Source organism: Microcaecilia unicolor, chromosome 3, assembly GCF_901765095.1.
Source record: "Microcaecilia unicolor chromosome 3, aMicUni1.1, whole genome shotgun sequence".
Taxonomy (NCBI): domain Eukaryota; kingdom Metazoa; phylum Chordata; class Amphibia; order Gymnophiona; family Siphonopidae; genus Microcaecilia; species Microcaecilia unicolor.
The window spans coordinates 302,709,491-302,733,929 of record NC_044033.1 but is presented as its reverse complement, the minus strand read 5'-3'; the positions used below and the strand labels follow the sequence as shown (position 1 = coordinate 302,733,929).

General features: G+C 43.4%; 1 protein-coding gene across 1 annotated transcript in view; it reads right to left on the bottom strand.

Annotated features, from left to right (window-relative positions):
* Positions 1-24,439, bottom strand: part of LOC115466761 (ATP-dependent 6-phosphofructokinase, muscle type-like) — a 243,842-nt gene that overhangs the window by 60,068 nt on the left and 159,335 nt on the right. The window contains 1 exon segment of the mRNA XM_030198256.1: positions 6,986-7,073. Within this exon segment, the coding sequence (XP_030054116.1) occupies positions 6,986-7,073 (88 nt within the window).

The following is a 24,439-nucleotide window of genomic DNA, read 5'->3' as shown; positions in this document are numbered from 1 at the left end:
GAACGAGCTGCTCCGTGCTTCTTCCACATTTTCTGCTGATAAAACCTCTCAAGCTAAAGATTAAAGCTTCGATCTGGTTAATAAACTTGACTAGATTCAAATTCAAACGGAGCTGGGAGCTTAGGAGCGTCGATGGTGACCAAAACACTGCGTAGAGACAAGGAGAAGAGCAAGGCAGGAGACGACAAGATGGCGGCACCGGCGAGCCCGCCGGGAACATCGGTTAGCTCGGCGTGGGCTGCCGAAATTATTGGCGAAGTGACTACTGCCCTAGAAGCAATATTGGACAAAAAATTGCAGGGCCTGGATGTAAAGCTGGAAGGGCTTAAAAAAGATATGTCGCAAATAAGCCAGGACATGATATTGTTTCAACAGCGTACAGGAGCCCTGGAAGATCAGGTATCTAACATGGAACAACAGTACTCTAAGCTAATAAAAATGGTGGAGACACAGGCAGAAAAGATTGAAGACCTTGAAAATCGGTCACGACGCAATAATCTGCGCTTTGTTGGTCTCCCGGAGGAACTAGGAGACAAAGAACTTCGTTCGTTTTTGGAATCCTGGCTGGTAAAGGAACTCAAATTAACAACAGAGATGGGGCCATTAATAATTGAGAGGGCACACCGTGTGGGACCGCTGCGACAAAATTCTAATAGGCCCCGGGTCGTCATTTGCCAAATACTTAATTTTGTGCAGAAAACTGCAATAATGCAAGCCATACGAGGAGGAATGGGGTTAAACTACAATAATCACAAAATCCTATGTTTCCAGGATTACTCTATGGCGGTAGCGGCACAGAGAAAGAACTTTGCCCCGGTGTGCTCCCAGCTCATACAGCGCAAAATCAAATTTGCTTTGTTATATCCTGCACGGCTAAAGATTTTTCACAAATCTAATATAAAAATATGTAACTCGGTTCAGGAAGCCCAGCAGTTTGTTAAACAAATACTAAGCAGTGGAGACGAATGAACATTTGACTACTGGATCCACTTATGGCAGATAAGGAGAATAAGATTTCAATTGGTGTTTCGTTTTGGATTACAATTGTTGTTCAGTTTTTTTTTTTATAAGAATTCACAAGTGGTCTGAGGAGATATATGTGGAGTGGCAAAGTTAAAGCGATGGATATCCCTGACAATGTAATATGAGGATAACACCTGAAGTGAAAGGCGATTTAGCCCCAAACTACACTATGATACTGCTGCTGATTGCCGTCCGAGCCAACTACAATACGGCCCTGTTTTTGTAGCAGATCAGATTATGTACGACTACAGGTACAATGTTAATTGGTAAGGGGGTCAAGTTGATGGATGGCTATTAATATGCTAATGTGGTAAACCAGCTTGCTCATCATTCGGAGAATTGAGTGAGGAGAGTTGACTTTTTGGAATTGCCTGATCAAGTTTAAATCAATGGGGCAGCTTTGTATTGAAATGGGACAGACCCTGTGATTGATACATATTGGGAGACAGAATATATAACAGGAGCTACCAGAGACATTTCAACGCGTATGGAGTGCTACATATGATCAGACATAATTGACAGAAAAGAAAGTTCTCCTTGTAGTTTATCACAAGAAGATATTGAGAGATCTGGATACTAATAATCGGGTTAAAGGTTAAAATTGCCCGGCTAAACCCCATGGTAGTAAATTCGGGATAAGAAATATAAGTGAATAAAGATTGGTGGGTTGAGAATGATTATGGTGTTTCACAGGGGAATTTTGCTGATGATTACTGTTTCGATCTGCAGGGATAAACAACTACTGATCCATAGATATGTTATAATACGGTAACTGTTTATAATACATGCTGCAGGAGAGCCTTGAATTCTATATATGAAGGCTGATATAAAGGGGATTTGTATAAATAAGTGTTTAATATATCTGACAGTTGAAAGAGGAAAAGTAAGCTGCAGTGGAAGTAGCCCAAAGGGGAGATAAACTGGGCAAACCATAAGATATCCTTGAGGGGTAATGACTATATAATTATTGAATATAGGGGAATGCTGGAGGAAGCGTTAAAGTGACTCGGTCCATAGGGATGGGTAAAATAGGGGGTTTAGGGATGAAGAGGGAAGGGAGGGAGGGGGGAGGAGATATACTCGCTCATGCTGATGCTGGAAAATTCATACAATGTTATAGAGGAAAAGGGGAGGGCCATGGGCTGGGGTGGCATTTCCCTGGAGATAAAATTATAGTACAGTGGATTGGTAACAAAAACTTTGACAGCTGTGATTAAAATAGTAACATGGAACGTGGGAGGAATAGGATCCCCTGTGAAGAGATCTAAAATTTTACGATATTTGCAGAGGATTCGAGCAGATGTGGTTTTTTTACAGGAGACACATTTGAATACCATAGAACATGCTAAGCTCAAAAAATGGTGGGTGGGGGATTGCATTGAGTCATCGGCAAAGGGGAGGAAGGGAGGAGTGGCTATTTTGTTCCGGAAAGGAGTGGTGGAGAATATTAGTAATATTGTTAAAGATCCAGAAGGAAGATACATTTTTTGCAAGGTGGAGTTGGCTAGAAGGCAAATTTTACTAGGAAGTATCTATGCTCCGAACCAATTAGATAATAATTTCTACCAGCAGCTGCTGGGCCACTTGTCAAAGGAAGGCTCTGTCCCACTGATCCTGGGGGGGGATTTTAATATGGTCTGGAACCCACAGGTAGATAAATCACTTGTTACTCCCACGCCGTCTCGCTGGATGTCGAAGGGCCTTCCAAATCTTTGCTCTCTTTTGGATCTGTTAGATGTCTGGAGGGTCCTTCATCCACAAGAAAGAGATTATACACACATGTCCAGGGCTCATGACACGCAGTCCAGGATAGACTATTTGTTGATGTCTCATTCACTAATGGGAGAAATACAAGATACTCAGATCGGGCCATATGCCATTTCAGACCATGCAGAGGTCTGGGCGACATGGAACCCAGGTGGAGAGGGAACTAAGAACAGGATGTGGACATTTCCCAGCTACTTGACCAATCATAGTGGTTTTCGTGAACATGTGATGAAAAGTTGGGAGGAGTATAAACGTTTCAATGAGCATACTGCATCGAATTCCATGATGTTTTGGGAAGCTGCCAAGGCAGTGATAAGGGGAGAGATCATTAGTTTTGTCAGCCATTTTAAAAAGACAAGAGATAAAGAAATATTGAGACTAGAGAAACAAATCAGGATATTGAGGAAAAAATATGGGGAGAGGCCTACGGTGCAGCTGAAAACAGACCTTGTGTCAACTCAAGTAGCACTAAATTCACTCATTCACGAGAGGGAGAAGAAATCCCAGGATTACTACAGATTTCAGTTGTACAGACATGGTAGTAAGGGAGGGAAGATGTTGGCCAGACTGATTGCTCGTAAGCGGGCTTCGAGAGCAGTTACTTCCCTAAAAGATGGAAATGGTAAAATATGTCATACAGATAAGGAGATTCGAGATATATTCAAAATATTTTATCAAAAGCTATATAGAGCAGAGGAAGACTCAGGTCTACCGAGTAGTCTATACCTGGACGGTGTGAAACACCCAATACTCTCGGATAAAGAAAGAAATGATTTAAATGCCCCTATTACAGTGGAGGAGGTACATTGGGCAATTGCCAATAGCAAAATGGGGAAAGCACCGGGACCCAATGGAATGCGAGTTGAGTTTTATAAGCTGATGGGAGCAGAGATAGAACCGATTTTGGTGGAAGTATTTACGGAATGGGTGGAAGAGGGTAATTTGCCTGGGCAACTAAACACGGCACAAATTATTTTAATCCCTAAACCTAAAAGAGATGTGACCTTGCCAGAGTCATACCGACCAATATCATTGTTGAACTGTGAAATGAAATTATTTGCTAAGATATTAGCCAAACGAATGGGGAAAATTTTACCGAATCTTGTGCAGGATGTGCAAGTAGGATTTGTTAAAGAGAGATCAGTTTCAAAAAATTTACGTAAGATCTTGGCAGCTTTGGAGAAAATAGGGATGGAAGCAGAACCGGCAATAATGGTCAGTTTCGATGCAGAAAAGGCTTTTGATCGAGTGCAGTGGGGTTATTTGTTTGAGACATTGAAAGCATATGGGTTCACAGGGTGGTTTGTAGAGGCGGTAACAACTTTATATGCCCAGCCGACAGCACGCATTGTGGTCAATGATAGTTGCTCAGAGGAGTTTGCTATAGAGCGAGGTACCAGGCAGGGATGCCCACTGTCACCTTTATTATTTGCTCTCTATTTAGACCCCCTGATTAGAGATATATGCTCCATGCCTGCAGTGCGGGGGGTAAAAATTAATAATCAAGAATTTAAGTTGGCTGCTTTCGCAGATGATTTACTAGTCATGATTACGAACCCAGTAGACTCACTACATGCCCTGTTGGAAATATTTGAAGAATTTGGAACTTATTCAGGGTTTAAATTAAATTTAGAAAAATCGGAAGCTCTGGCCAGTAATGTCAACATCAGAGAGGCCTGGCATGGTAGATTCCCTCTTAGATGGGCGATGGGCGCATTTCGATATTTAGGAGTACAGCTAACCCCCAAGACTGTGGATCTTTATTCTGCTAATATTAAGTTACTACTGGCCCAGACTAGACAACAATTGGAGAGTTGGAGCATTCTGCAGCTGCCGTTAATAGGGCGCATATGTTTAATTCGTATGGTTATACTACCCCGGTGGCTGTACGTGCTGCAAACTATTCCAATATGCTTATCGCGTAAAGATATTAATGCCTTTTACAAATTGGTGGTGAAATTTTGTTGGGCAAATAAAAAGGCAAAGGTGAAATATCAATGGTTGTTAGGGGGCTGGGAACAGGGAGGGCTAGGATTGCCGGACTTGCAGTTATATAACATGGCTTGCTTGCTACGGCATATTAGAGACTGGATTTTTCGATCCAGTTATTATACTCCAATTGAAATAGAAGAGGCACTCTTTGAACCTTTTCAGCCGCTCACCTTGCTACAATTGGAGAGATCTCAGATACCTGATAGATGCCAAAAAAATTTGTTGTTGTACCCCTTGAGGAAGGCATGGAGGTTTTTGGAGAATAAATTGAGATTAGGACATGGCATAACGGAGCTTTTAAGTATTAGAGGGAACCCGTTGTTTGAGGCAGGTATAACAAACCAGGTATTTCGTAGCTGGGAAGTTCGAGGATTGGTCTCCTTAGGAGATGTCTTGAACGAAAATGGAGAGATTAAAACTAGGGAACAATTGTTAGGCACTGAGAATAGGCAGTGGAGGGACATATTTGCACACTGTCAATTGCAACATTTTATTCAATCATTGAACAAGGAAAGACTTGCGCAGAATTTAGGAGCTAAGGTGAAATATTTTTTTGAAAAAATATCTATGGAAGGTCCCTCCATTACTGGACTACATAAGGCGTTGTGGGAGAATGCAGGCCCCAGGAACCTGACACAATTGAAAGAACGCTGGGAAAAAGATTTAGGCATTAGTTTAACGACATGGGATATTAATAAGCAATTGAAAGGAATACCAAAAGTGATTGGTAGTGCACAATACAGGGAATGTGCCTTTCGTTTCATACATCGCGCCTATATGTCTCAAGTACAATTAGCAAAGTTTGGAGGAACACAGACATCGATGTGTAGGCGCTGTGGGAATGCGGAAAATACCTTTTATCATGGTTTCTGGGGTTGTAGGAAAATTAAAGCATTCTGGGGGAGAGTTACTAACTACCTGACCACATTATTTGGATATAGGATAGTGGGATCACCTCAACAGTTGTTGTTGAATCTGCCGGGATCGGTTGGGACGGGGACACTTCATGGGACACACCTATTTTGTAAACTTACCTTGCTGGCAAAGAAATGTATCTTGCAGTATTGGACATCTGATATGGGACCTGAGTTTTGGCATTGGAGAAACATGGTGCATCAGTTGATGATGTGGGAAGCAAGAGAAGCTAAACGTGGACCAAAACGTAAACTTGCATTTTTTAAACTGTGGGGCAGATATATAGACTCTTTGACTCACAGGGGGAGAAGTTTGGTCCTTAACACACTGTAACTGCTGAAAATTGATTAGTTTGGAATCAGACATGAGCGGAGAATCAAGGGGGGGAGGGGGGATTGATTACTTGATATGAATCAATGGTTGCATTGTTTTAATATAAGTTCAATAAATTTGTTTAATTTAGTTACAGATGTAGAACATATAGAGGGAGGGGGAGATAAAAATGATAAAAATTTGATGACTGTTAGTAACACACTGAATCATTTGTTTATTAGACCCAGAATGTATCTTTGCATATTCAGAATGTGGATTGTGATTTCTATTTGAATGTCATTAATAAAACGTTGAAACATAAAACCAAAAAAAAAAAAAAAAAAAGACCCCCTAATGGTATTGTGTGAGACTACTGCTAGGGGTGCCATTTTGAGGAAGGCGCCATACTGGGCAGAAGTGACTGAGCCTTGTTCCCCCTCCCCCTCCCCCCCCCCCCCCCCAAGATGACCTCTCAAGACACCCGGATCCCTCCCAGACCACCATTGTTCTTTAACAGGTAGCTCCTGGGGGATGTGCAGTACTTGTAAGGGGGTGGTTTAGTCATGGAGGTGTAAGTAGGACTGGGGGGGACCCAATCCTTGTGGCCAGAAGCTCCAGATTTTTGGGCCTTAATGTGACTTGTGGTATATCACTGCAAGTCACGTTAGGGCATTTGCATAGTAATGATAGGCAAAACATGAATTTGCACATTTTGCATCTCAGTACTACCTAACAACTGGCAACTTAAATATCACAGCAGTATTTTAGGTCAGGCAGTGTTAGGGTCTTTTAAGTTGCGTTAAGGCCTAAATAATGCAATTTAAGGCCTAAACGCTGCTTGATGAATCCCCACCTAAACCAAGACACAACAAAATTAACATGTTTAGTAATGTTTTGGTGACCAAGGCAAATTTCTTTTGTTCATCTGAAGAAGTTCAAAGTCTAACTATTTTTTTCTTTCCATACAGCAACTCACCTCAAAGCCCCCAATGATAATTAGGCCATGTATGTTATAATCACTGATTGTTGCACTGATTTCTTCAAAGTACTTCTTGGGTAAGACTCTAAAAAAAAAATCATAAAAAGAAGAGTTACATGATATAGAACCCATAAGGGATAAAATTAAAAGAGGGTAGATGTTTAGCTGATTGGACACATCCTCACACTGCCACTGCTTAGCTTTGTGAACCTATTGGTATTGGAAAGAGAAATCTTTCGAAGTGCAACAGTTAATAACAAAAGCACTGCCATATTGGGACAGACTGAAGGTCCATCAAGCCCAGTATCCTGTTTCCAACAGTGGCCAATCCAGGTCACAAATACCTGGCAAGATCCTACAACAGTAAAACAGATTCTATGCTGCTTATTCTAGAATACGCAGTGGATTTTCCCATCTTAATAATGGCTTATTTCTTTTAGGAAATTATCCAAACTTTAAAAAACCCTGCTAAGCTAACTGCTTTTACCACATTCTCTGGCAATGAATTCCAGAGTTTAATCACTCGTTGAGTGAAGAAATATTTTCTCAGATTCACTTTAAATTTCCCACTTAGTAGCTTCTTTGTGTGCCCCCTAGTCCTAGTATTTTTGAAAAGAATAAACAAGTGATTCATGTCTACCCATTTCACTCCACTCAGTATTTTATATATCTCTATCAAATCTCCCTTCAGTGGTCTCTTCTCCAAACTGAAGAGCCCTAGCTGCTTTAGCTTTTCCTCATAGGGAAGTCATCCCATCCCCTTTATCATTTTCGTCGCCCTTCCATGTACCTTTTCTAATTTCACTATATCTTATTTGAGATGCGGTGACCAGAACTGCACACAGTATTCGAAGTGCGGTCGCACCATGGAGCGATACAAAGGCATTATAACATTCTCTGTTTTACTTTCCATTCCTAATAATTCCTAACATTCTAATTGCTTTCTTAGCCGCTGCTGCCGCACACTGAGCAGAAGGTTTCAATGGATCTTCAACAATGACACCTAGATCCTTTTCCTGGGCAGAGACTCCTAATGTGGAACCTTGCATCACATAGCTATGGTGGTTTGGGTTCCTTTTTCCACATGCATCACTTTGCACTTGCTCACATTAAAAGCCAACAGCCATTTGGATACCAAGTCTTCCAGTCTAGTAAGGTCCTCTTGCAATTTTTCACAATCCTCTTGTGATTTAACAACTTTGAATAACTTTGTGTCATCAGCAAATGTAATTATTTCACTAGTTATTCCCATCTCTAGATCATTTGTAAATATGTTAAAAAGTGTTGAATAAAAGCATGAAAGAAGGGGAGTGGAAAGCTCCATGATTACAACAAGCTGTTTCAACACTAAATCTCCTGAGGCATGAGAAAAGGGCATTAAAACATCGGCCAAAGGCACGGCTCCAGAAAGTCTGTGGGATAAGGGAAAGCAGATGCGGCATGTTCTATGATTAACAGCTTGTGGTAGTCAGAGACTTGCACAGGGATGTTGTATAGTCAGATGCCAAAGAAAAATGCTATATAAGACCAATGAGAGATCTGTGTAGTAAGCATTCTACTTTGTCTAGATATGCTTCCTGCATACCTCATTAAAAGGTATCCAGTACAATTGTAAATAAACTTTTTATATTGAATATGAAATTCGTCTAACCTTTTCTTCAAAGTGGCGACCGCGGCAGGACAGAAGATTTATGCCACACACGGAAAAGAGAAGGCGAGACGAATGACAAATTAAGTGTTTGTTGTTAATGAAAGTTTTTACAGGATTGGATTTTGAGAGCAAGCGTTGTTTAAGCCTGATTTCTGTGCACCACGGAGGTAGGAGTGATCAACCTACTGAAGTGGACATACGGGTGACGACTCCTGGGCTTGCTAAAGAGAAATAAGAAGACGCGTGAGTAAGCTTACATTGTGGACTTATTAGTGGTATATTTGTTTAGCTTTGTAGTTTTCTTTTTTGTATATTTTCTTTGTTTAGGTGCATTAGTATATTTTTGTAGGTTGTGGCTATATAGGAGAAATTGTAATAGTCAGAATAAAATGGAAGGGAAAGGGGCAGATAAGAAAGAAAAGCCCCCTGTATATACTTTGTATTTAGATTTAGATAGTTCAAAAAAATGCACCCCTTTGCAGCATGTCATAGAATTATTCCCGTTAGAAAAAAAACAGATTGGAAAAACACATGAGAAATGGATCAAATATGATGCAAAGGATTCTTTTTTGAGCTGGTCTCAGTATGGATCGTTTGAAAAAATACAGCAAGAACAGGAAAAGCAGCCTTTGGTTCAGCCTGAAGGTTGAGGAATGTCATCTGGTTTTGATTTCTCGGGTGTCTGGTTTAGGCTACAGGTTAGAAAGGTCAGGAAGAACTGAAATTTGTTTTGTTCCTTTTAAAAGATTGTTTTAGATTAGATTTAAATAAGTTCTTTGTCTTATAGGGAATTCTGATCTCTGTTTATTTTAAAATATGTGTTATTCTGTTTAATTAATAAGTTCTAGTTCTCTATGTGGAATGTCTTTGCAATTTAACTTTGACCCTTTTTTAAGTGAGATTCCTGCAGTGTTAAGAGATCATCTGGTTTGAATTAGTCACAGTCCTAGCTAGTTTTGTGTGTAGGGCTAATAGGTGAAAGAGGTGATTTAAAATCTCTAATAACCTCTGAACAATATGATTTGTCAACATAATTTGAGGCTGAGGGACGGCTACGGGTTAGTCCCGAGACCTCAACAAAAACCAAAGGTAATCCTGTTCAAATTGACACCCAGACCGTCAAAGGCAATTTTTAGGGAAACCCATGTAGCTGCAGAGCTTGTGAGAATGGATAAAATCAAATGTGGGGAGTTACTAAAAACCTGTTGGAAGTTAAACATCTCCCCTTCCCCCGTGACAAGGGAGGACCTACATCACTTGAGGATGTATAGAATGAGGCATATCGGTGGACTAGGATGCCGCAAGGCTTTACTGATAGTCCATCGGTATTCTCAAAACAACTAATGATGGATTTAAAAGATTTCAGGAGTCAATTGCCTGACACGGTGTCATTGTTTGTCTATGTAGATGATATTCTACTGTCTGCTGAGACTGAAGCAGAATGCCTAGAATGGACTAGAAAATTATTTTTGTTATTAGGAGAGTTAGGATATAAATGTAATAAGGAAAAATGTGTTATAGCCCAGTCTACTGTCACCTTTTTAGGACAAAATGTGTCAGCAGCACATAAGGTCATTATACCGGAAGTTATATCTATTTTAAATGAGACTCCGGTACCGCAAACAGTTACCCAGTTACGTGCTGTTTTGGGAATGTTAAATTACTGCAGACAATGGATACCAAATTATACACAAAAAGTAATGAGACTTTATAAACATTTGAAACTGCCTGCAGCCACACCAAAGAATACACTAATTGTGTTGGAAGAGCAGGATAAGATGGTACTGGCTAAGATTGTGAGGGATCTGTTATCCCCAGGACCCTTAGCAGTAATAGATATACAATTACCTGTGCATCTGTGGGTAAAAGACATGGGAAACAGTTGGGCAGCTATGATTAATCAAAATAATGAAGTAAATACACCAGTAGCTTTTTTGTCAGGCTCTTTTAATCATGTGGAAAAGGGAATGAAAGAAATACCAAAGTTATTGACAGCTATTGTGGCAGCAGTAGGCAAATGGAGAGCACAAATGCCTTTTGTTCCTATTGTAATACATACCAACCACACGATTAAAACGCTGTTGAGCCCTAGCCAGACGGCATTGACAGCCACTAGATTTGGAAAATATCAAGCAGTACTTTTAGGACAAGATATAAGAATAATACCATTAACTAAAGAACAGAGAAATAAGATAGATCTGCTTTTTCCTGTCGATCAAGAGGGTGAGATCGATACTATAGAAATCCCTACATTTCACTGTCTTACTTTTGAACCCTTATCTGATGGGTTGATATGGTTTACAGATGGAGCTTGTGAAAGGACTGTTGCAGGCTTTGCCTGCGTGCAAGTGGATGAGAATCTAAGAAACATAATGCAAGTACAATATAAAACCCCTCCTGACCATACTGCACAGCATGCTGAACTTTTGGCCGTTATTACGGCCTTACAACACACTGATATGACTCAAAATGTCACTATATATACTGATAGTGGTTACGTTGCAAGTTCACTACAGTATCATATATCAAAATGGCAGCGTAGGGGGATGATAACCAGTGCAGATAAAAATTTACAACATTACACATATTGGAAATTGCTGTTTGAAATTTTGGCAAGAAGAGAACGTGAAGGTAGAAAAACTGCAGTTGTGTGGACCCCGGCCCACACTGAAAGGCCAACCTTTGAGGCACAAGGTAATGCAATGGCTGATGCAGCAGCAATGGAGGTGGTTAAGCAAAGTGAAAAGATTTTGTATAATACTAGACAGACACAGGAAGGGCCACTTACGAATGTAGATAAGATTGAAATGTGGCAGCCAGAGGGACAGGAAAGTGAAAAATGGTTGAAGAGAGGATGTATGAAATTGGGAAGTGAATGGTTTAATGCAGAAGAAGGATTACCTTGTATGCCAATGAGTCAGGTGATTAAGGTATTAACTGAGTGGCATGCAACCATGCATTGGAATAAGGAAACAATGAAACAACAATTTGAGCAAAGATTTTGGACTTTAAAAATTGATAACCTGATTCAACAGGTTGTGCAGAATTGCATGGTATGTAATATTAACATACCTAAAAGAGGTCCTAAAATATGGCCTGGGACACTTCCAATACCAGAAGGCCCAGCAAAAGAATGGTATATTGATTTCACTGATATGATTGTTCCAGTGCAGGGAAAAAGATATTTGTTAGTTTGGGTGGATGCTTTTTCAAGGTGGATAGAAGCATTTCCATGTAAAAGGGAGACAGCACATGAGGTGGTACAATGCCTGGTAACTCATATTATGCCAAGACATGGGTGTCCGTCTAGAATAATTTCTGATAACGGGACACATTTTAATAACAGTGTTTTGAAAGAAATGGAAACGATTATGGGTTTAACACACAGGAAAGTATCAGTGTATCGCCCCACCTCCAATGGTTTGGTGGAGCGCTACAATGGCATTTTAAAAACAAAATTGAGAGTCTTATTAAAATCTCTCAATAAAGAAATGGTGGGAAAATTATATACATGGCTTGATGTATTGCCATTAGCATTAATGACAATAAGGGCCCAACCTAATGGGCGTACAAAATTGTCCCCATTCCAAATTCAGACAGGACGTCATTTCTTCCCGATGCAGACAGCAAGTACTGATAGCACAGCTCAGTACTGGCAAAAGCTACAACCGATGTTGAACCTGACAAGTGATATGATCCGAACAAATGTAGCATCACAGGCAGGGATTACTAATGATGTTTGTGCTTTTATGTTTAAATCTTTTTTATTGAGAAACGGCATAAGAAATACTTAGATACAGTGCTCATCATGAATTACAAAACCATATGCCCTTCAAGAGGCTAACATCGTGTAAACAGCACAGTTATATAAAATTCTTCCCCTTCTCCCCTCTGCGTCCCAATACTATCCATTGTGTTCTGATGCTGTAATGATTATCAAATTAGTTAATTAAATAGAACTTTTTCAACAAATAACCTACACAATAGCAAAACCGCCAGTCCCTCCCTAATTCCCCCCCTCTGTCCTCTCCAACTTCCAAGAGGTCCTCAACAGTCAGTAAACCAGAAGATAACACAATCTGAAACATGAAAAATATTTGGACTCTATGGCAGAGACCCATTGGTCTATATATCATGTATATTGTACCCGATATAGGAGCCCCCCCATCCTATCATATTCCCGGCCAGGCCAGAAGCCTTGTCTCTTATAACCTCCAGCCTGCCCTCCAGATCACCGACCATGAATGGCTGGTTCCTAATGACTAAAACCCGCGACATACTTCTATCCCCAATACCGAGGGCACCCAGTGTCAACCAAGTGCTCTAGAGAGAGCCCAGAGCCCAATATTCCCTAAACCCAACCTATCCCTCCCCTCCCCCTCCGAAGCCCCCCCCTCTAAACAAATATACCACTATGCCTCACCCACCCTATCTCGTACTACCCAACCCCCCCTCCCTACCCTACATGTGTGATAACTAAATGTTCAAAATGTAACTTCTTCCTTTCGGGGGCAATGTCATCCACAATGGCTCCCACATTTCACGAAACCTGGTTCCCGGGATACTGTCCATTTTCTGAACTCCACACCTATCTAGTCTCATTTGTTGGATTAACTGCGTTCTCCACAGCAGAATATTAGGGCCCTGTGACGTTAGCCAGGAAGTCAAGATAGTGTTGATCCCAAAATAAATGGCCAAAGGCATAAATCTCTTAAATCCCACTGGAGGTCGTGTCGTAAATTTAAGACTATTAAATAACATCAAGGGGTCACAGATCAGAGTACATCCCCACCACGAGTCTATAGTCCTAAGCACTACCATCCAGAAGCTCATCACTTGCGGGCAGAGCCAAAACATATGCCCTAAGGTAGCCATAGCCCCTCCACACTTTGGGCATGCTCCTGAGCTAGAAATCTTTGCGTTACACGCGCGACGTGGAGAGATGTGTAATCTTAATAGGAATCTATATAGTTTTTCACGCTGTATTACCGACAAACGCCGTTTATATAAACCTTTTAGGTATGCTTTACACACCTCCTCTGTTACCTCACAGTTTAAATCTTTTGACCAGTCTGCTGCCAAAGACGCACAGTGGAGCTCCGTGGTCGTATCCTTTAACTGCTGATGATGAAATTTTAAAGGCACACACAGCTGAGCTCCCAACGTATAAGCCTCAGAAAGAATATCAGTGACATCCTCTGTCAAGTCCGTCCAGGTTAGAGTCTTGACATAATGCCTTAATTGGAGGTAAGCAAAAAATTGTCCCGCTGGAATCCCATACTGTTGTTGCAAATGAACAAAGGGGCGGACCTGTCCTTCCTCATTTATGACATGCACCAAGTATATAATACCCCTCTTTTCCCATAACTTGAATACGCTAACTCCCTGGCCCGGTGGGAAATCCGGATTATTACAAATAGAAAGATACGGCGTGACTTTAGCGGATAACTGATGACGACGGCACAACCATCTCCAAGTCGCCCTTAAAGAGCCCAGCAACGGATGGCGTTTCAAAGCATCCCTCGGCAGTCTACCCCCTGTGTGCAACAAATGGCTAAAGTGGATCCCCGGGAAAAGTGAAGTCTCCACGGCTGTCAAAGAGAAGTCCGAGGAGCCTCTGAACCAGTCGTTTATGTGCCTCATGGAACACGCCGCTGTTAACGACCGAAGATCTAAAAGTCCCATACCACCATATTCTCTAGGGGTGGAGATCATCGACAGCTTGAGCCTTGGGCGTTTCCCTCTCCACAGGTATGTTTGCAACATCTTCCCCAGCCTCCTCTCATCCCTCCTTTTAAGAAACAGAGGGAGTTGTTGAAAAACGTATACCCACTTCGGTACAACCATCATATTGAACAGCGCTATCCTTCCCCATAGCGATAAAGGCAACGCTTGCCACACCGTCAACTGCTTTTCCGTCATCTCCAAGAGCACCTTAACATTACGTTCGTATAGTGAAGCTAAGTCTCTAGGGATAAATATCCCCAAATATTTTAACGCTTCAGCTTCCCATCGGAGCGGAAATTGACCGTCCCATGCCTGCATCACCTCGTCCTCCAACGCCAGCGCACACGATTTTTGAAGATTAAGTGAGAACCCAGACAATGCACCATATTGCGCCATCTCCGTTAAAACATGCTCTAAGGAAGACTGAGGCTCCGCAAGCAGCAGCATAATGTCATCCGCATACGCCAGTGCTCTAAGCTCCTCCCCGCCAACATTAACACCCTGGATCTCTGGTATCTTGTTGATGAGGAGCAACAAGGGTTCCAAGGAAAGGTCAAATAAAAGTGGTGATAAGGGGCAACCCTGCCGTGTGCCACGTTGCACTGCAAACGATGCTGACCGACTCCCATTTGCCACAACCTGCGCCCTCATGCCAGAGTAAAGCGCCTGTATAGCCCTCAGAAACCCTTTAGGGAATCCCACCCATTCTAAGACATGAAACAAGTACCCCCAGTCTACCTGATCGAAAGCTTTAGCAGCGTCCAAACTGGCCACTAACAAAGGTGACTGAGTATACTTGCTATGTGCCATAGCCAGTAAAATTCTACGGACGTGTATAACTGACTGCCTACGAGGAATAAACCCCACCTGCGCGGCACCAACCACCTCTGTGATCAACTTAGCCAATCTAGTGGCCATCATCTTCGAGAGGAGTTTAATGTCCACATTGATCAGAGAGATCGGTCTATACGAGGCTGGATCATCTGAGGGTCTGCCCGGCTTTAGAATAAGCGAGATAAGAGCCGTGTTTTCCCTACCTGGAATTGCACCCGCCTGTATAATCGCCTGTAAGTAATCAAGCAACGCGCCTCCAACATGAGCCTGCATCAGTTTGAAGAATTCTCCCGAAAAACCATCTTCTCCAGGCGCAGTATGAGGTCGCAATCCCTTAATTGCTCTCTGCAGCTCTCTCATCTGAAACGGCATATCCAACTCTGCCACCGTCTGCGCTGACAATTGGGGCATCCCCGCCCGAGCCAAGAATTCCTTCACTTTATCTTTATCTACCGGCTCTCCCTCCTTATAGACAGTCTGAAAATGTTCCTGCAATATCTGAAGTAATCGCTCAGGTCGGTTTACCACCACTCCCGTGGCATCTCTCAGGGCCGTGATAGTCCGGGAGCCCCCCTTGGTCTTAACCAAGCGTGCCAGCAATCCACCTGTGCGATTCCCAAATCTGTGGAAACGATACTTTTGATATAGCCATCCACGCTGTGTGTGCTCATGCAGTAAAGTATTAATAGACACCTGCAGTGCCACATATGCGTCTTTGTTAGCTTGAGTCGGAAAATGAAGACTTAAAAGCTTGGCCTTTCTCAATTGCCCCTGTAAATTTATGAGGCTAGCTGTGACCTTCTTACGCCGAGCAGCCATATAGGATATTATCTCGCCTCGCAAAACAGCCTTGGCCGCGCACCAAAACAATTGAGGGTTAGTTTTGTGCTGCTCATTGTGGGAAACGTACTCCCCCCACCGCCCCCTCACAAACTCCTGAAACTCTGTGTCCCTAACCAGGTAACCCGGGAATCGCCAGTTCAGAACAGGTCTAAAGTTACCAGGCGATTCCAATTCTACCCAAACAGGGGCATGATCTGCAACCACCACTTCCTCCAAGTGAGATTCCAAAACAAAGGGAAAAAGCGATGACGATGTAAAAATATAATCCAGTCTTGCCCAAGATCCATGAGCCCGAGACCTGTGAGAGAAGTCTCGCTCCCCAGGATGTAGGACCCTCCAGGCATCCACTAAATCTAGTGTAGCCGCAAACTCCTGCAATACCCCCCGCTCCGGTCCTCCCACATTCCCGGAGCTGCGAGCACCCGTACAGTCCAGTTCGGGATCAAGCAGGGTATTCATGTCCCCCGTAAGGACAAGGTTTTTACCCTGATATGGTAGCAGGGCCCTTAATAACTCCGGGAAGAATTTCTTATCATAGGGGGTTGGGGCATATATGGTCAGTAGATACACTTCCCTGCCTTGCAACCACAACTTTAGTAAAATATATCTACCCATGGGATCCTGCAATAATACCTCCGATGTTACTACCAACTTCTTGTGAAATAAGATAGCCACACCGCTCCTTCTACCTCCCGATGATACAGAGTGAACTTGTCCCACCCAGGATCTGCACAGCTTGGCATGTTCTTCCCTAGACAGTCTGGTTTCTTGAAGACAGGCTATGTCTGCCTTAAGGCGCTTTAAATGAGACAGTATTTTAGTTCTTTTGGTCGGAGATGTGATGCCCCCCACATTCCAGGTGACTATTTTACAGTTAGACATCCCAGCCCATAAAGTGCTAGATAGCCACAACCATTCATTACGGTGAATCCAGGGGCCCAGCCTCCCCCCGGATCCCATCCAAAGAACATATTCAAGCCTGTTGGTAACCTAAAACTGACACAACGGCCAGCCTGTACAACTTCCCCCTTAGAAGCACAACACACACATGTTCCTGTACCCACCCCCAACCCCCACAAAATGACTCCCCACATCCATAGTACAGTAATACCTTTACATTCATCCCCGTGGCCCCCCCTCCAGCCAACCCCCCCACCCAGCAACATCCTTCCCATGCCCCCTCCCCCCTCCTCCCACCCTCCCTCCTCCCCCCAAACCCCCATGACTACCACCCATAACTGGAATGAGATACTCATCCAGAAGAGTCACAAAATGCTGAAGTCCCCGCCCCATCCCCCGCCATACTAGATCCTTCAGATCCCCGTTCGCTCAAGAACTGTTCATAGTTCATGCAGGTGAGCTCCCATTAGTTGCAAATACTTATCGTTCGTGCACATTACTGCCAAAATTGTCAAGGCACTCCCAGTTCATCTCTTAATTGCATCCTCCGGTGCAGCCACCTTCCCAGTACGATTGAGAAACTCCGTTGCTCCCTGCACCGAGTCAAATGAGGACCACGTGCCTTCATGCAGCACCTTTAATGTGGCAGGGTAAAGCAGCATAAATCTGATTTTCTTTTCCACCAGAGAGGTGCAGAGAGGGTGGAAGCGGCGTCTCCTCTCCTGCACCCCCGCTGAGTAGTCCTGAAAAATACGGATCTGCACACCATCGTACCTCAGTGTGTCTCTTTTAGCCCTGTATCCAAGCAATATCTCTTCTTTGTGGGAGTAGTTATGAATCTTAATAATCACAACGCGTGGCTTTGGACTCTCCTGCTTCAGTCGGCCCAGCCTGTGCGCTCTCTCAATGCACAGTGGACCGTAACTGTCTGACAGGGCAAATTCTTTAATGAGCCACTGCTCTAACAGGAAACTTAAGTTCTTCTCTGGTAGCTTTTCTGGCAAACCCACAATTCTTAAATTACTCCTGCGAGTACGGTTCTCTAAATCCTCTATCTTGTCTTGCTGTGTCTGCAGTTTCTCTTTCAATTGGACGAGTTCCGGCGCCACGCAGGTCCAGGTGTCTTCCATGTCAGAGACTCTCTGCTCCACCTCTGCCAGCCGCTTGTTAGATTCTAGCAGCATGGTATCCAGCTTTTCAAATCGTCCATTCAGCTCTGTAAATCTCGGCTCCAGCGCTGCTCCCATTGCAGCTGTAATCTGCTCCATTTGTTTAGCCGAGAATTCATCTCCCGCACACGCGGCGCCGCTCGCCATCTTGGATTCTCCTCCCGCCAACGCGATCTTCTCCCTCTCCGCTTTCACAGTCTTTTTTGAGCTCCCTGCAGGCATCGATATCATATATTTGTCCATACGCTGTTCCCACAGCGCATCGGAAGAAAAACTGCTTCGCTACAGGCAGCAATCAGTCACAATTAGCAGTAAACGGAGCGGGGACCTCGGAGCGAAACAGCACTGCACCCTTCACTCGCAACGCATCACGTGACCCTCCGATGTTTGTGCTTTTAAAGTAGGTGATTTAGTACTACGAAAGAACTTTACACATAAAACATGGAAGGATCCTGTGTATGTAGGGCCTTTTGCTATCACGGCCCTTACTCAGACCGCTGCCCGTCTGGAAGGTCATACTTCTTGGATACATTTATCAGATATTCGACGAACTAATAATATTGAAATGGACAAAGAATAAACAAACATCATGTCCCTAAACATGATGGTATTGGGATGTTGTTGTTTGTTAATGGACAATGAACACATATAGACTTGTTACAGCGGCCAAGATGTTGAATTTGACTGATTGTATCATATGTGCCCACATCCTTGTCCTTGCCAGCTATGATGTATGGGACTACAATGATAAAATTGGGTGGGCACCGTTATCCCAATGATACCTGTGGTGGAAACCTTCATTGGACAAATGAGACTATTTATAAGCAAGCCTTGCTTACGGACGACATCATTTTGGTGTCTGAATAATAGTATGACAACTGGAAACATTCCCACGATAAAGTGCAATTACACACACAATGTTGTAACAGGTTATTGGTCTATAGGAAGAAGTACAGTGATTATAAAGGTCACAGCCACCAAAGAAAAGTGTGGCAATAAAACAAGCTGCAATAAGACTTTAACTCAATGATATGTAACAACTGATGAATGTTAACACCTTGGAATATGCTTTTAATTTGTGTAATTTTTAATGCCACATCAGCTAATGAAAAGTAAGAATGAATGACAGTGTATTCCCCTTTGATGAAGCTCACTGTCCTATAAATTATATACCTCAAGAGATATAAATTTTGTACCCTAGTACAATTGAATCTGTTTAATGCTGTGTAACATGTGTATTAGCATGTTTGCAAAGATGTGCCAGGATGCTGCTTTTAAAATGATAATGGTAACTGAAATCAAGAATGAATAGAACTTTAATCTGTCAGCCAAAAATATTGAAAAAGCGTGCAGAAACTGAATGCCACAAACAGGGGGGAGGAGATTTAGAAGGGAGGTAAGGAAACAGACTGGAGCTGAAACAGATGTTTGAGTCCTGGAATACCAGGCCTCAAAGGGAGGATGTTGAATAAAAGCATGAAAGAAGGGGAGTGGAAAGCTCCATGATTACAACAAGCTGTTTCAACACTAAATCTCCTGAGGCATGAGAAAAGGGCATTAAAACATCGGCTAAAGGCACGGCTCCAGAAAGTCTGTGGGATAAGGGAAAGCAGATGCGGCATGTTCTATGATTAACAGCTTGTGGTATTCAGAGACTTGCACAGGGATGTTGTATAGTCAGATGCCAAAGAAAAATGCTATATAAGACCAATGAGAGATCTGTGTAGTAAGCATTCTACTTTGTCTAGATATGCTTCCTGCATACCTCATTAAAAGGTATCCAGTACAATTGTAAATAAACTTTTTATATTGAATATGAAATTCGTCTAACCTTTTCTTCAAAAGCAGCGGTCCCAGCACAGACCCCCTGGGGAACCCCACTATCTACCCTTCTCCATTGAGAACACTGACCATTTAACCCTACTCTGTTTTTTAAATATTTTAAGCAGTTTTTAATCCTCAATAGGACATTGCCTCCTGTCCCATGACTTTCTAATTTCCTCAGGAGTCTTTAATGAGGTACTTTGTCAAATGCCTTTTGAAAATCCAGATACACAATATTGACCGGCTCACCTTTATACGCATGCTTATTCACTCCATCAAAGAAATGTAGTATATTGGTGAGGCAAGATTTCCCTTCATGTTGGGCTTTGTCTCATTAATCTATGCTTATGTATATGCTCTGTAGTTTTGTTCTTTATAATAGTCTTTACCATTTTGCTCAGCACCAACGTCAGGCTCACAGGTCTATAATTTCCCGGATCACTTCTGGAACTTTTTAAAAAACTGGCGTTACACTGGCCACCTTCCAATCTTCCGGTACCATGCTTGATTTTAAAGATAAATTAGATGTGGTGTACTTGGATTTTAGCAAAGCCTTTGACACGGTTCTGCATAGGAGACTGATAAACAAATTGTGTGCCCTTGGTATAGATAGCATAAGGAAGGATCTGGCGAAGCTTGAAGAATGGTCCGATAATTGGCAACTAAGATTTAATGCTAAGATATGCAGGGTCATGCATTTGGGTCACAAGAATCCAAGGGAAAGGTACAATATAGGGGGTGAAGTGCTGTAGAAATATGCTGTCACTTGCTTTCAGTGAAGTATAGGTCGAGGACTCAGGCTTACAGCTAAGAGCTAGGCCTCAAAGAAAAAAATAAAAAACCATCTCTCGCATGAATTAGGTCACTGCAGCTGAATTAAGCCAACAGGGGGCCGGAATCTGTTCTCTGTTCTCAGAACAGCAGGTGCAAAAGGAACAGGGCCATGCCAATACGGTAAGCGAGGTAAGCATGGCAGGGGGGCGCCGTCATTTGGGGGGCGCCGCCGCACCATGCTTACCTCCTCGCCCTCCCACTCCCATTGCCCAACTGCCCGCGCTCTCTTCTCTCCTGCCGCAAATCCCTTTTTCTTTTTTTAATACTTTTAATTTTACCTCCGTCCGGCAGCACAGCGTCAGTGCAGGAGGCGGCGCTCCCGGTCTAGCCTTCCCCTTCGCTCATGTTCCGCCTTCTTCTGACGTCATTTCCTTGATGTCAGAAGAAGGCGGAACATGAACGAAGGGGAAGGCTAGACACGTCGGGAGCGCCGCCTCCTGCACTGACGCTGCGCTGCCGGGTGGTCACGGAGGTAAAATTAAAAGAAAAAAAAAAAAAAGAAAGGGAGTAGTTGCCGGAGAGCAGGGGAGAGAGAGGAGCATGCAAGGGCAAGGTTCATGGAAGGGAGAGAGAGGAATTGCTGGATAGGGTCAGGGATGAATGGAGGGGGCAAGGGACAGATGGGCATGGATTGATGGGAGGGTAGGGCTCAGGGAGAGAGGGGAATTGCTGGATAGGGTGAATGGAGGGGGCAGGGGACAGAGGAGCATGGATGGGCATGGATTGGGAGGGCAGGGCTCAGGGAGAGAGGGAAATTGCTGGATAGGGTCAGAGATGAATGGAGGGGGCAAGGGACAGATGGGCATGGATTGATGGGAGGGTAGGGCTCAGGGAGATAGGGAAATTGCTGGATAGGGTGATTGGAGGGGGCAGGGGACAGAGGAGCATGGATGGGCATGGATTGGGAGGGCAGGGCTCAGGGAGAGAGGGAAATTGCTGGATAGGGTCAGAGATGAATGGAGGGGGCAAGGGACAGATGGACATGGATTGATGGGAGGGTAGGGCTCAGGAAGAGAGGGGAATTGTTGGATAGGGATGAATGAAGGGGGCAGGGGACATAGGGGCATGGATGGATATGGATTGCAGGGCAGGGCTCAGGGAGAGAGGAGAAACTGCTGGACATAAAGGGGAGGGAAGAGAGATGAAGGAGATGAAATGAGGGAAAAGGAAAAGAGGAGAAAAATTGCACATGGATGAAGAAAATAGGCAGAAGCTGAGGACCAGAAATGAAGAAGAAAGGAGGAAAGGAAAGAAATAAATGAAAAGGAAGCCCTGGAAACGGAGTTAAGAGGACAGATAGCCGCAGAATCAGATACTGGGCCAGCATGATCAGAAAAAGAAAGTCACCAGACAACAAAGGTAGAAAAAAATCATTTTATTTTCATTTTAGCGTTTGGAATATGTCCACTTTGAGAATTTACATCTGCTATCTTATTTTGCAATGTATAGCAATTTGTTTCTAAGAATATTGCTGACAATTCCTGTCAGTGTGGTAAGTGGTGAGCAATCATTTCACCGGGGGGGGGGGGGGGGGGGGGGGGGCGCCAACTGATAGTCTGCAGGGGGGCGCCAGAGACCCTTGGCACGGCCCTGATAAGGAAATTAACAGGATGGTAATAAAAAGTTGGGAGCAAAGATGTTTTGGCTTAGGCAGACCATAGTGGGTCAGACTGACATAAAACCGGAACATCCGGGGGGGGGGGGGGGGGGGGGGGGGGGGGCTAAAGGGAGACTTGGAGATATGGGAACTCATTGCGATCAAAAGATGTTGATGTTCAGAAGATATTAATGTATGAGCTCATTATTGTCACAGATGTTGAGACTTGGAAGTTATAGACATGTGAACTCATTGTTAGCGAGGATGTTGATACTTAGAAAGTGGAAATATAATTATCAATCAATAATATGCAGAAACAGGTGGTAGAAAGTTAGGGTCCATTGGAATGAATAGAGTCAAAATGGTATAAAAAGGGCAGTCTGAAGGGTATCAGAGAAGAGGGGAGAAGAGTGGAGAAGGAGAGAGAGAGACAACACCTGCTGCTTGTCGCGGAGCGTTGCTCCCTCTTATTCCAGATATGAATGCCTTATAGCCTGAACTGCCTTTGGGTAAGATACTGATGCTAATGCTAATAAACTATATCACTATTAGGCATACCTAATATACCAGGCTATAATCTTTTTAGGAAGGATAGAGAGGGGCGTAAAGGTGGAGGAGTAGCTCTGTATGTGAGAAATGATATCGCAGCGACTGAAATGACAGGAAACTGGGGAAAGGAAGAAGTGATATGGATCACCTTAAAAAGAGAGGATGGAACCTCTGTCCACATGGGCGTTGTCTACAGACCCCCGACACAATTGGAGGAACTAGATAAAGATCTGATCGCTGATATTAAGTTGGCGAAGAAAAGAGAGGTGCTGTTGTTGGGAGATTTTAATCTGCCAGATGTAGATTGGAAGGTTCCGTCTGCCAAATCTGAAAGAAGTAGAGAGATTGTGGATGCTTTCCAAAGTGCTCTGCTCAGACAAATGGTGACGGAACCCACGAGGGAGGGAGCAACGTTGGATCTGGTGCTCACAAATGGGAATAGTGTGTCAAATGTCAGAGTGGGTGCACACCTGGAAAGCAGTGACCATCAAACGGTTTGGTTTGATATGACGGCTGAAGTGCAGGGCGGACACTCTAAACTCAAAGTCCTGGATTTCAAGCGTGCTGACTTTAGTAAAATGGCGGAATACCTGAGGAAGAAGCTGATGGGCTGGGAGGACGTACGAGAAGTGGAAGGACAGTGGTCCAGGCTGAAAGAAGTAATAAATAGGGCCACAGATCTTTATGTAAGGAGAGTAACTAAAAGCAAAAGAAAAAGAAAACCGATATGGTTCTCCAAGCAAGTGGCTGAGAAAATAAAGGCTAAAGAGTTGGCGTTCCAGAAATATAGAAAATCTCAAGAGCAGGAACACGGGGAGGAATACTGGATGAAACTGAAAGAAGCCAAGAGAGAGGTACGTCTGGCGAAGGCGCAAGCGGAAGAACAAATGGCTAGAAATGTAAGAAGGGGAGACAAAAACTTCTTCAGGTATATTAGTGAAAGGAGAAAGACTAAAAACGGAATTGTGAGACTAAAAGATACAACAAAACGCTATGTAGAAAATGATGAAGAAAAAGCCAATTTGCTAAATAGATACTTTTGCTCTGTTTTCACAGAAGAAAATCCTGGAGAAGGACCGCTAGGGACTGGCAAAAGTACACCTGAGAATGGAGTGGATAGAGCACCGTTCACAGAAGAGAGTGTTTATCAACAACTTGGAAAGCTAAAGGTGGACAAAGCCATGGGACCGGACGGGATCCACCCCAGGATATTGAGGGAGCTCAGAGAGGTTCTGGCGGGTCCTCTTAAAGATTTGTTTAATAAATCCTTGGAGACGGGAGAGGTTCCGAGGGACTGGAGAACGGCGGAGGTGGTCCCTCTTCACAAAAGTGGTGATAGGGAAGAGGCTGGAAACTACAGGCCGGTAAGCCTCACTTCGGTTATTGGTAAAGTAATGGAAGCGATGCTGAAGGAAAGGATAGTGAATTTCCTGGAAGCAAATAAGTTGCAAGATCCGAGACAACATGGTTTCACCAAAGGGAAATCGTGCCAAACGAATCTCATAAGTACATAAGTACATAAG